We start from the raw sequence: 12,089 nt of genomic DNA on the forward strand, positions 1-12,089 counted from the left end.
ACTAGATCACTGTCTCCCCAGGTGCTCAGCTTCCACTGGCCAGGCTCAGAAGGTCCCTGAAGGGCGCTGGACAAGGGCAGAGGAAGGAGCCACACACAGTCAGGGAGCACAGATCGCAAAGTAGATGGAACTAGAGACTTTCCACCACCCCGAGGCCCTCTTAGAAAGGCCCCTTGATGCCTCTGTTCACCCGGAGCTCAGGGTGGAGGCAGCGGACTCTGGAGCCTGCGTTGGCCTTGCTGAACGAACGCACCATATGTCCTTTGCAGACGGAGCTGCCAGGTGGGTCGGCCTGGTAGGCATTCTTCCTCACTTCCACTTCCTCATGACCTGACCTTCGTTCGGCTCCTGCTGGCCTTTCCTAGTAGTGCGGGGGTCCCCTCCAGAACAGCTCTTTCACTCAGGTCTCCTGGGGCAACAGTAGCGGTGGTTCGCCTGGCCTGCTTTATTTTCCTTGTTTCCCTCTGAGAAAGGAACGCACTACACGGGAGTCAGTGAGTGCAATGGGGCTTGGCTGGTGGAGCTGCGGTAGATGAGTGGCCACTTCGGGAGAAGGGGACTGAAGAGGTGAACAGGCCATTCTCAGGCTACAAGATCAGGTGTCAGGCCTCATGGCTTGGATCTCTGTGCACCCTTGGGGGTCCCAGTGCGCCCCCTCGGGGTGTCCGCGCGCCTTCCAGCGCGCTCCCGGACCTTCGCTGGCCCCGGGCACCTCTGGGTCCCAGCGCCCCCTGCCCCACAGCTTACGCCTTGCCACGCCAGCTGCCCTATGCACCGCCCCTGACCTCGACCCTAGCTGCTCTGTGCGCTCCCCGAGTCGCAGCGCGACCCCACTCCTCCAGCGGCCCCAGGCCTAGCTGCCCGGAGCACCCCCGAAGGCCAGACGCCTGACCGCGCAGGGCCCGCCCGGTGACGCATTTCCAACAGCCAGGAACCCTGGCCGACCGGGCACGCGCCCGACGTCCGGGAGCGCGCCTCGTGCACGCGCGACTACCACGTGACCCGCGCCGGCCAACCTGCGCGCAGGGATTTGGGGGCAAAGCGCGGCCCCGCGAGCAGTTGCGGCGGGAGAGCGGCGGGCCGAGAGCGTGAGTCGCTCGCCCGGGGCTGCCTGCAGTCCCGCTGCCCTCCGAGCGCAGCCATGTCCGAGGAGAAGCCCAAGGTAAGGGCCGGCGGGTGTGGGCCGGGCCGGACTCAACCCCCACGCCCGCGCCGCCCCCGCGCCCGCTCCCCGGGCCCCGCCGCCCTCCGCCGCCGGCCGCTGGGACCCGTGTCGAGCCGCGCCGCTGGGCCTCCCCTCCCCCCTTCTCCCTCCACCCCTCCCCCACGCCGCCCTGCCCCGCTCGGTTCCCCTCCCCCCGCCCGTTTCGCGCCCCGCCCTCCTTCCAGGCCCCGCCCCTACCCAGACCCCTCCCTCGGGCCCCGCCCCTAAAGGCCCCGCCCCTACCCAGACTCCGCCCTCGCGCTCCGACTCCGCCCAAGTCCCGCGTCCACTGTTCGAGCTCCACCCCTCCGGCTCCAACCCAGTTCGCTGTGCGGGGAGACCCGCCCCGTTGGCCCGAGTCTGGAAGAGCCGGCGCTTCTAGTTTGGACCTTCTCCATCCGCCGACATCGCCCGCGTCCCCAAACCCTCTCTGGGACCCCCCCTCCCCAGGACCTCTTCCTTCGCCGGGACCCTCCCTAACTGTGCACCTCACGGGAACCGGCCGGCCTGGGCTCTACTGCCCGCGTGCGCGTGGTCCCCTCCTCAGTCCTCGCTGCGGAACGCCGAGGGCGCAGGCCGGGCGGGGGCTCCGAGAGGCCTGACTTGTCTGGATCCACTGCGGCCCCTTGGGTGTGTGCTCATCCCGCTCCGCAGTCTGCTGCTGCCCTGGCCGGCAGTCCTCGCGAAGGTCCGCGGTCTTGAAAACTAGTCTTGGAAACGGGTTTCTGGAGCTTTTCGTCAGCACTCTGGCTCTGCGCGCAGCCTCTCTCTTGAACCCCGCTGCTGCTGCTTGGAGATCGCGCCCCAGTGCACACGGGAGGCAGAGGCAGGCTGGGTGCGCCTGCACGGAGCCCCTAGACGGGATCCCACGGTGGGGCCCCGGTGGACGCGGCCCTTTCTGCCCTGGAGCCTCCTCGGAGCTGCCTTTGCTTTTCCAGTGGGGGTGGGAGATGTAACTGCCTGCCTTTATGACCTCTAGGTGGTCTCCTCTTCCAGAGTTTAAATGCAGTGAGATACAGTGAAATATGCTCAATACTCATCCTTTGGGTGCGCTTAAGCTTAACACTCCCACGTGTTCAATGTCCAAGGCCTAGTTCAGTAGAATTAACTTGTTTTAACTACTTCCAAGACAGCGAGCTGGTTGTGCCTCACGCCCCACCCTTGTCTTCGGAGGCCTCGGTTCCTTCCGGGCTGCTCTGGCTCAGAGATGCTCTCTCCTTCGGGCCTGGAGGGGAGGGGGTAGGAGGCATACCCCCAGGCCATCTTGGTGCAAAGAAAACCTTGTGGACCAGTTGGGAAGACAGTTTGCCTCCCCTGGAGAGTCCAGGTAGGGGACTGACCGGGTGAACCCTGCTGTGGTTTTTAGGGTTTCTTCCTTCTCTTTCCTTTTTTCCAAGTTTTGATTATTAGGGATTCGCGGCGGGTCTGGCCTTCCTCTTCCTGGTCTGTAGCCGCCGCCCTCTTTCTGTTTGCGTTCTGGTCCCTGCATCTCTCTGTTTTAAACACACCCATATTTTTTCATTAAGAAAGTGAATGCATCATCTGTCTATGTGCAAAAGAATGCAGTTCGCCCCTTCTCAACACTAAATTGGGAAGTTAAGTCAAGATGGATCAAAGACCTAAATGTGAGAATTAAGACAATAGAACTTTTAGGAGAAAGCATAGGACAAAAACTCCACGACATTGGACTTGGTGGTGATTTCTTGATTGCGACACCAAAGACACAGGTGTCATGAAAAAAAAAAAAACGACTTATGAAAATTAAAAAATTTTGTACATCAAAAGACACTGATAAAAGAACAGGGTAAAAATGCAGCCACAGAAAGGGGAGATGATATTTTCAAATCACTATCAACCCAAAAAAAGCCACAGAAGGCTGCAAATAAGAAAGTAATTTGGGGTGTTAAGAATTGTGATTTGGGAGACACAGATTTGGGTAAAACAAAGAGCTTTCTGGGTAAGAAAGAATCAGGGGCTTAAAAAGGCAAGAGCCACGAGGCTGAACCCTGACACAGAAAGAAATGTGTGTCCCGAAGGGGTGGCTGTCACGCGTTGGTTCAGGGTCAGGGTCCCACAGGCGTCTCGAGTTTTGGGCAGGTGTCCTGGATGCTTCGTCAGGACAGGACGTGGTCACAGGTCAGATTCCATCTGGGTTGAGATGAGCGTGAGTCCCGTCCTCAGTGGTCTCTGGGTTCTGTCTGAGGGGCTCTCTGAGCAACACCAACTCCCTTTTGATTTTCCTTCTACATTGCATATCTGATAAAGGATCAATATTTAGACTATATAGAGAACTCCTAAAACTCAACAAGAAAATAAGTGACCTGATTAAATAATGAGCAAAAAAACCTGAATAGACATTTCTCCAGAGAAGACATATGAATAGCCAAGAAGCTTATGGAATGATGCTTGATATCACTGATCATCAGGGGAATGCAAATAGAGCTACAGTGAGATACTGCCTGACACTCATTAGGATGGCTACTTTAAAAAATCAAAACAGAAAGCAGCAAGTGCTGGAGAGGATGTGGAGAAGTTGGAATTGTTGGTGGGAATGTCAAATGATGCAGCTGCCATGGAAGAGAGAATGGAAGTTCCTCAAAGAATTAAAAGCAGAATTTCCATATGATCCAGCAGCTCTACTGCTGGGTGAAAGTGTTAGTGGCTCAATGATGTCCAACTCTGCGATCCCACGGACTATAGCCCTCCAGGCTCCTTGTCCATGGAATTCTCCAGGCAAGAATAACTGGAGTGGGAGCCATTTCCGTCTCCAGGGGATCTCCCTGACCAAGGAATCGAACCCAGGTCTCCTGCATTGCAGGCAGACTCTTTACCACCTGAGCCACCAGGCAGGCCTGGTCTGTGTGTACAGCAGGGTATTATTCAGGTTTGCTACATCAGGGATGAACCTGGAAGACATTATGCTGATTGATGTAAGCCAGTCACAAGAGGACATATACTGTAATTCCACTTACAGGAGGTCCCTAGAGGAGTCAGATTGATGGAGGCTGAAGAATGGTGGTTGTCAGTGGCTGGTGGAGGACGAGTGAGGGTTTCATGGGGACAGAGTTTCAGTTTTATAAGATGAAAAGAATTGTAGAGATGGATGGTGGCGGTGGCTGTATTTTATACTACAAACTGTACACTTAAAAATGGCTGAGATGGTAAATTTTATGTGTATTTTAACACAATGAATAAACAGCAAAGAAATAAAAGAATAAGTGGATAGGAAATCTTATCTGTAAATGCAAGGAGGTACCCTGGATTAGATTCTGGAACAGAAAAATGGTATTAGTGGAGAAAAATTGTGAAATACAAAACAGAGAAAGGGTATTAGTGGAAAAACTGGTGAAATACAAAAAAGCTTGCAGTTTTGTTGTTGGCGGTGTGCTAGTGTTGTGTTCTTGGGCAGGACGCAAGATGTTAACACCAAGGAGACCCAGTGGGGCATGTAGGAGCGCTCTGCCTCTGTATGGCAGCTTTTTTGGAAATGTAGGATTATTTCAAAATTAAACCTTTATTTGAAAAGATGAAAAAGCAAAAGCATCCTTGGTCTCTGGTGAGTGGTGAGGTGCTGATCGTGGGACCCCCAGCTTCATCAGACGGGGGCTCATTGCTAGAGTCTTGCCTGCTGGGACCACTTCTCAGAGCCACTCTGAGATCCCCTACTCTGGTCTCCAGGGGCCTCCTTTCCTCTCTCCTCCATGTGGCGGGAAGCAGGTCCCAGAGCTTGGAACAGGGAGCGGTGGGGAAGGAGAGCCCCAGGAAGAGGAGAACTTGGCCAGGACAGCACACAAAACCGCTTTGGTCTTCATCCAGACTATGCAGATTGACTTAGGTCAGCTTTGTCATTTGTGAAAAAGCAGACACTCCGCTTTTCCCCAGCAGCGTGCTCTCGGGCTGAGCTCTTCTTGGAACACCAGCTTCTTGCACCAACTTCCAGTAGTTTCCAAGGACCAGAGACCTTGTTGATTGCTCAGCAGCTTGGAGTGTCCCATGGGTCCATGTCCCATGGATAGGATAGGGCGGTGACCCCGTTCAAGTGGGACTGGCAACCCAGAATGCACTTGAGGGTGGCCCTCCCTGGGAGGCAAGCGGGGAAGCCGAGGGCAGTCTGGACCCTGAGCCACTGCGCAGCCTGCGTTCTGGCCAGAATCGTCTCTGGTGTCTTATTCATCCTGACACTTAAGTATAAGTCACTTGTGCTCCACTCTAAGAGCAACCTTACAACAAAGGCGGATCTTCTCTCTGTTGTTTTCTGGTGTTACACAGATTTTTTTCCCCCTTAAGCTGACGTTTGCGACAAACGCTAGGTTGGCAGGACGTTTGCCTGACTCAGCAGATAGAAGTTACAAGTCAGTTTGGTATAAGAATACGACAGACACACCAGTGACTGAATTGCTGGGGACGTTTAAGAAGCAGTGGTGGTTGTGGGGCAACAGGTGGAGGCCCAGATGCATGTATCTTTGCAGGAGGGAGTGAAGACGGAGAATGACCACATCAACCTGAAGGTGGCCGGGCAGGATGGCTCCGTGGTCCAGTTCAAGATCAAGAGACATACACCGCTCAGCAAGTTGATGAAGGCCTACTGCGAGCGCCAGGTGTGGGGAGGGGCGGTGGGATGTGCGTGCAGGGGCCTGTGCGTGTGCTTATGTGTGTCCAGGCTGGCCGGGCTTCTCTGGGCGGGGCAGGTGTCTGGTGCTGTTGGAATCTGAACAGTGGGTTCTCACGGATTCTATCCCTCCTCCTCCGTGTCTGTGGAGACACTGCCCTGGCACAGTTTGCTCCAGACACACTTAATCAGTTCAGTTCAGTCGTGTCTGACTCTTTGCGACCCCATGAACCGCAGCACACCAGGCCTCCCTGTCTATCACCAACTCCTGGAGTCCACCCAAACCCATGTCCATTGAGTCGGTGATGCCATCCAGCCATCTTATCCTCTGTTGTCCCCTTCTCCTCCTGCCTTCAATCTTTCCCAGCATCAGGGTCTTTTCAAATGAGTCAGCTCTTCACATCAGGTGGCCAAAATATTGGAGCTTCAGATTCAACATCAGTCCTTCCAATGAACACCCAGGACTGATTTCCTTTAGGATGGACTGGTTGGATCTTCTTGCAGTCCAAGGGACTCTCAAGCATCTTCTCCAACACCACACTTCAAAAGCATCACTTCCCTTTATTTACTGCTTTACAAGACAAAGGGCCGCCTCTTGTGTGTGTCAGACTGTGCCCTGGGGCCCCTGGTGGTCTCCACAGGAGCCAGTCCTCTGTGGGGGATTCGGAAATCCTTGACCTTAGTTTCTACTCTTGACTTTGATAACCCTTGCCTTGGCCTGTTTGTTGTTACTATTAAAAACACCTGAAAAAGCTCCATGCCTTCCTCTTTTTCTCCGCTCTTTTCAGGCTTTGCTCTTCAGAGGGTCACTATCAATTCCAGCTTTTTCTTTTTTCCACTTTTTCTTGGTAAATATTGTTTCGTGGAGAAATTTTGGATTTTGGAGACTATTTTCACCTGTGAAAGGTGGGACTTCTGCTCTGACCCGTGGTCCACACAGCCAGACCCTGCCCCCGCACACAGCCCTCTCCCTGCACCCAGCCTGCTCTGGACTCTGCTGCTTTTGTGACCAGGCAGCCACCCCAGCCACATAGCAACCTGTGCTTATTGCTGGCTCTTGTCTGAGTCCTGTTGTTCTTGGTCTGGTGGTGGCTGTGTGTGTCGATTTCAGGGTGTCCCATCATGAATTTATGCCCTGCATTTCCTGCCATGCTTCACTATCTCCCACCCGGGCCCCCTCCCTCTTGCCCCGCCTGGGCTGCCGCTCTGTGGTCCTCCCACAGAGCCTCCCAGGAATCCTTCTGCCCATGTATTCGGCCCCCCTCCTGGACTAATCTTTCTGGACTAATCTTCTTCCCCTGTCTTGATAAAGCATATCTTCCAGTATCTTGCTCAGAAAGCATATGAAGAATACTGCTTCTCTGAACGTGATTTGCTTTATAAACCTTCACACTTGAGTAATTTGACTGCACATAAATTTCTAAGTTGAAATTCATTTTCCTCTTTTGGAGTTCCTGCATCATATTCTTCTAGTTTCCCCCATTTGTGTGAAAAGTTCAGTGATGCTCTGATTCTCGGTCCTTTGTTGTAATGTGGTTTATCTCTGCTAGCTTTCAGGACTTTATTCCTGGGCTTTTAGGTAGGGAGTTTTGTCTTAGACTCTTCTGGGCATGTTCTCAGCCTTTTGGTCTAGAAACTCAGTTCAGTTCAGGAACTGGACCTTCTGTCAGTTCAGTGACAGTTTGTGTCCCTCCCCAGTGGGATTCCATCCGATTTAGTCACCTGTGCCAGGTGTGTGCATCTGGATCATTTCCTCCAACTGTGCATGGGGCTTGTTGCTGTTGATCTCTTTTCTGGGAAGTTTTCTCGACTTTGTGTTCCCGCTTTTTATGGGTGGTCTTGTGTCTGTCATGATTTCTGATTTTCAAAAGTCCTTGTTCTTTACTGTTTTCTGTGGCTCCCTTTTCCTGGGGGAACTCTCTGTTGTTTTCTAGCTGCCTCAGAGCTTCAGGCCCATTGGTGAGACTTTGTAGTCAACTGGGTCATAAATCTGTGTATTCACAAGTCTGGTGTTTTGATGAATGTGTGATTCTTTTTGAACTAATGTGTTAGCAGGAAATACTGACACAATGATAACTGCTTTTGTTTTCAGGGCTTGTCAATGAGACAGATTCGATTCAGGTTTGATGGACAACCAATTAATGAAACAGACACCCCAGCACAGGTAGGAACCCAGCAGGTCTGCACTCAAGGGCTACTTCCGACCTGTGTGTGGCAGCTGCCAGCAGGAGCGCTCACATTTGAGAGTTACTGATTGCTGTTCATACGGAACACCGTACATTTCTTTCCCTTTTTTTTGAAGTGTGCTGCATGGCTTGTAGTTCCTGACGAGGGATTGAACTGATGCCCCTGCAGTGGAAGAGCAGCCCTAGCCACTGGATGGCCAGTGAATTCCCCTTACATTTTCTTAACGGCTTAGATGATTAGATTTTGTAATTTTGAGGTTTAATTTTCAAATGAGAAAAATGTACTTTGTCAGCCTCCTCTGTGTTGGGAGAAGGAGCAGGAGGGCTGGGTTCTCAGCTGAGGTGGTCCAGGGTCATGGCCGAGGCCCAGCGCCCTCACCCCCCGACCCCACCCCCATCCCTGCTCCAGGCGAGCTGGGCAGATGTGATCGCCACCTCGTGTTGTCGGGACACTGGACCTGCAGCGTTAGTCTGCAGCTACATTCCTGCCTCCATCTCCTGCGCTCTGAGCACTGATGCCAAGGGGCGTGAGTGGAGAGGGGTGCGGCGTGCTCCATTTCCTCCAGCATCAGCCACCACGTGCGGCTCTGTCAGGTCTGCGCATCCCTCCTCATGGAGGGAGAGCCTGGGATCCAGGCTGCAGCCCTGTCACCTGTCAGCCAGACAGCTGCAGGGTCGAACGTGGGGAGAATCAGCCAGCCTTCAGTGTGAAAGGGCTGCTCTGTGGAGGTTTCATCTCTGCTCCTGTGGGGAGCTGCATGCCCCTTACACAGAGGGAAGGGGCAGCCATGGGCTCCCCCAGCCTCTGTGCTGATGTGCGTGCTGGGTCGTGTCTGCAACAGTCCTCCCCGTGCCCTCCCACCCCTCAGGGGTACTGCTCTTGATTTCTGAGCAGGATGCTACTCGACGGGATGGGGAGGCCAGCAGGGAGCCCTTCCTTTGGGACAGAGTTGGCTTTGACAGCACCCATATGGACTCCACCCCCCACCTCTGAGGTCCCCAGGATTCAGCGCTTCTGGTCACTCACTCCTAGCTGAAATCTGATTTTTGTATACTTCTTGGTAAAACTTGAGACACTTTGCTTTTAACGGGACTTAGTTTCTCTGTCAGTCAAGGCGCTAGCATTGTGGATTCTGTTAGGAGAACTTGGGGAAGAAGCGGGCTAACTGGAAAGCCATAGCTGAGCCTCTGTCCTCGTGTGCCGACTTGAGGGTGGGCTCAGGTGCGTGGGGGCGGGTCCCCCCCAGCACGAGAAGACACTGACACACCTTCTGTGCCTGCAGCTGGAGATGGAAGACGAGGACACCATCGACGTGTTCCAGCAGCAGACGGGGGGCTCCAGGGTGGCCAGCTGCCTCTTGGGGAGCGGCCTCTAGAGCCCCCATCCCCTCGTGGCACCGTGCTGTGTTTGCTATTGAACAGTGGACGTGTGGCCAAGCCCATCAGCAGGGAGGCTCGGACACCGAGGACATTCCCCAGAAGGACTTCGCTCTGATGCACTTGAGTGCCACCGTGGTGATGGTCCCCAGCCTCCCGAGGCCCATCACCTGGTACCTGTGTTTGGGTAAAATGCGTGGTGAGGGACTTGGGCTTTGTTTTTACTTTTTCATTTTTCTCCCTCCTATGACATTTTCCTATGACATTTTCTCCAAGCTTGTGGCCTGAATGCCTGCTTTCTGTCTAGACGGGGATCTCACTCCAGGTGTTGACCCCCCTCATTCCAACCATGGAGAGAACTGTCACTACTCTGGGGGTGCTTCTGTGGGGCGAGTTTTGGGGTCATGGTTGGTATGGGAGATACACTTTCACTTACTGTTTCTTGCGGGCACAGGTTTTTTTAATGCTAAATATTAGAAATGTAAGCTTTGCCAGAACATAGTAAAGTTGAAGGGAAAATACTGGAATGTTTCTTAAAAGGTAAGAAGTTCTTCAGTAACACAGCCCTGGGCAGGATCTGGGGCCCTGGACCCATTGCCACCAACTGCCGGCGACGCTGCTCTGACTCAACAAACATGGGCTTTTCCCCTTTTCTTAACAGAGAAGAAAGTAAGTCCCACACGTCTGCTGTGGTCACAGTGCCAGGGCCTCAGATTTCCTCCAGTATTTGCTTCTGATGAGTAACAATGGTCTGTATGTAAACAAGGAAGATAGAATATTGCTGATTTTGCTGGTATGTTTTTGTGTAAAAGAGCTGCTTCAGAGTGTGGCTATATGTGAGAGATGCCCCCGGCTTCTCCCCGAGGACCGTGCTCTGCTCCCCAAGTTGGTATGGAGCTTACACGTTACATGTGATTTCAGTTCTGTGCATTTTGGGGTCTGTTTTGGTTAACCTCCAATGGTTGTCCTGTTGCCCTTCCGTGTGGACTCACTCCTGTCTGATGGCCCCTGGCTGCCTGCTTTGGTCACCTGGGCAGGATAACCACCATCATCTCCTGCTCGCCTGAGACCTTGCTGGAGAAGTCTGCACTTCCTTTGTACCTTGCTGTTCGGGCACAGGCGGGGGGTCTGCGGCTCTGTTGTGTTTATTCCCCAATTTGTACATTATTTGTTGTCCTTTACTACTGTCAACAGTAAATATAGTTTGGTATTCTGTCTCTTGGCTCACACTCTATACTGCGTTTGGAGATTGGACATCGTGTCACGTTCAGTATTTGCAGTGACCCTTCAGCAAGACCACTCCGACTTCCATCTGAAGGCTGGCTCACCTGCACTCCTGCAGGCTGTGACATCCCTGCCAAGGCCGCCCCCTCCCCTGCAGAGCCCTCCTCCCTCTCCTGGGCTCCTGGGGGGTTACCGTGACTCTGGGCTTGTTGATATTTTTCGTGTTTGAATGTGAGACTGTTTTCCTTTGTGCAGTGCAGCCGACAACTTATTCCCTCATCTGTTTAGAAATGGAAGTGAGTTGACACTGATTTGGAAACTTCTGTGTTGCACTGTGATACTGTATCGGGGTGGTTGGGAGGTGAGCACAGGCTGAAAGCTCAGGGGCGGCGAGCACGTGACTTGCTTACAGCAGCAGTGGGCAGAGGTGTGGCCCAGAGAAGGTGTGGGGGGGTGTGGAGCCCAGGAGGACAGGCCATGCACTTGTGGGGAGGGTGACATGTCAGGGTGCCTGAGGTCAGGAGCATTGCGGTTTCTGGGGAGCCCTAGTGCAGTGCTGCCTGAGCCCTACCCCCAGCATCTGACGGACAAGCAGGCAGTGTCCTGGAGGTTGTCTTTTTATCTTAGAAATGTGTGCAGATGGTGCATTTGGAATAACAGATCTGCTGATATATTAAAATAGTTATGTAAAACCAGCTCCTAGAATCACTGGGTTAAACCGATGTTTCAGTAGGAGAGAGGCTCGTCTTTACTGATTCTATTATGGGTGCCCTGGGACCGAGCTGGCACTTTCCCAGTTTCAGTACCAAAACCCCATACCCCAGGACTCCCTGGCCCCAGGCACACGGGTGGTGCCGGCCTGGCTGCACTGCACTGCGCAGGTGGGAGCGCACCCATTAATCTCATCTGCTCCATGACACAGCTTTTATGGAAAGAATCTGCAAAAAGCAGACCCTTTTTATACCTCAGAACTTCAATTCCCAAAGAAACTAGTTGATTCTGAACTTGCCGGCCTGTCCAGTGGGTGAAAGAAAGCCTGTAAGTATCACACACCGGGTGCTTGGAACCCTTGGGACACCAGGACCAGCTGACCTGAGCTGAGCATTGCCAGATTTAGCAAATAAAACACAGGATGCCTAGTCTCAACTTGAATCTCAGCGAGGATGCACGGAGGGGAGTGTAAGTATCCTTGAAGGTGAGCCTGTCCCACCAGCCACAGCGAGGTGAGACTTCCATTATGTTAGCACCTCATATTTTGGGTTTTTGTCACTTGAAACTAATCCTGGTACACACTGCTGAACACAAACGGTGAACACACACTGCTACAACAGAATGACCTCAGAAAGACGGCAAGTGACAGACATGGATGCAGTTCAGACAACACCCAGCATCTAATGGGTGCTGTTGTCTGAGCTTCATGTTGATCATAGTACTTTTCATCACCTGCACTAATGCCCTGTTCCAAGTAGAATTGTTTAGTCGCCCTCTG

General features: G+C 53.1%; 1 protein-coding gene across 1 annotated transcript; it reads left to right on the top strand.

Moving 5' to 3' along the window:
* The first annotated feature begins 1,004 nt into the window (after positions 1-1,004).
* On the top strand, positions 1,005-10,593 carry SUMO3 (small ubiquitin like modifier 3). The gene is made up of 4 exons (XM_070378273.1): positions 1,005-1,162; positions 5,674-5,802; positions 7,906-7,977; positions 9,283-10,593. The coding sequence occupies exons 1-4, from the start codon at positions 1,142-1,144 to the stop codon at positions 9,373-9,375; spliced, it is 315 nt and encodes a 104-aa protein (XP_070234374.1). The 5' UTR covers positions 1,005-1,141; the 3' UTR covers positions 9,376-10,593.
* Positions 10,594-12,089: the final 1,496 nt, after the last annotated feature.

This window comes from Bos mutus, chromosome 1, assembly GCF_027580195.1.
Source record: "Bos mutus isolate GX-2022 chromosome 1, NWIPB_WYAK_1.1, whole genome shotgun sequence".
NCBI lineage: Eukaryota > Metazoa > Chordata > Mammalia > Artiodactyla > Bovidae > Bos > Bos mutus.

Coding starts and splice junctions, on each gene's coding strand:
- SUMO3 (XM_070378273.1), top strand. CDS start 1,142: ATGTCCGAGGAGAAGCCCAAG. Junction 1,163..5,673: donor TGTCCGAGGAGAAGCCCAAG/GTAAGGGCCGGC, acceptor GTATCTTTGCAG/GAGGGAGTGAAGACGGAGAA. Junction 7,978..9,282: donor AAACAGACACCCCAGCACAG/GTAGGAACCCAG, acceptor CTGTGCCTGCAG/CTGGAGATGGAAGACGAGGA.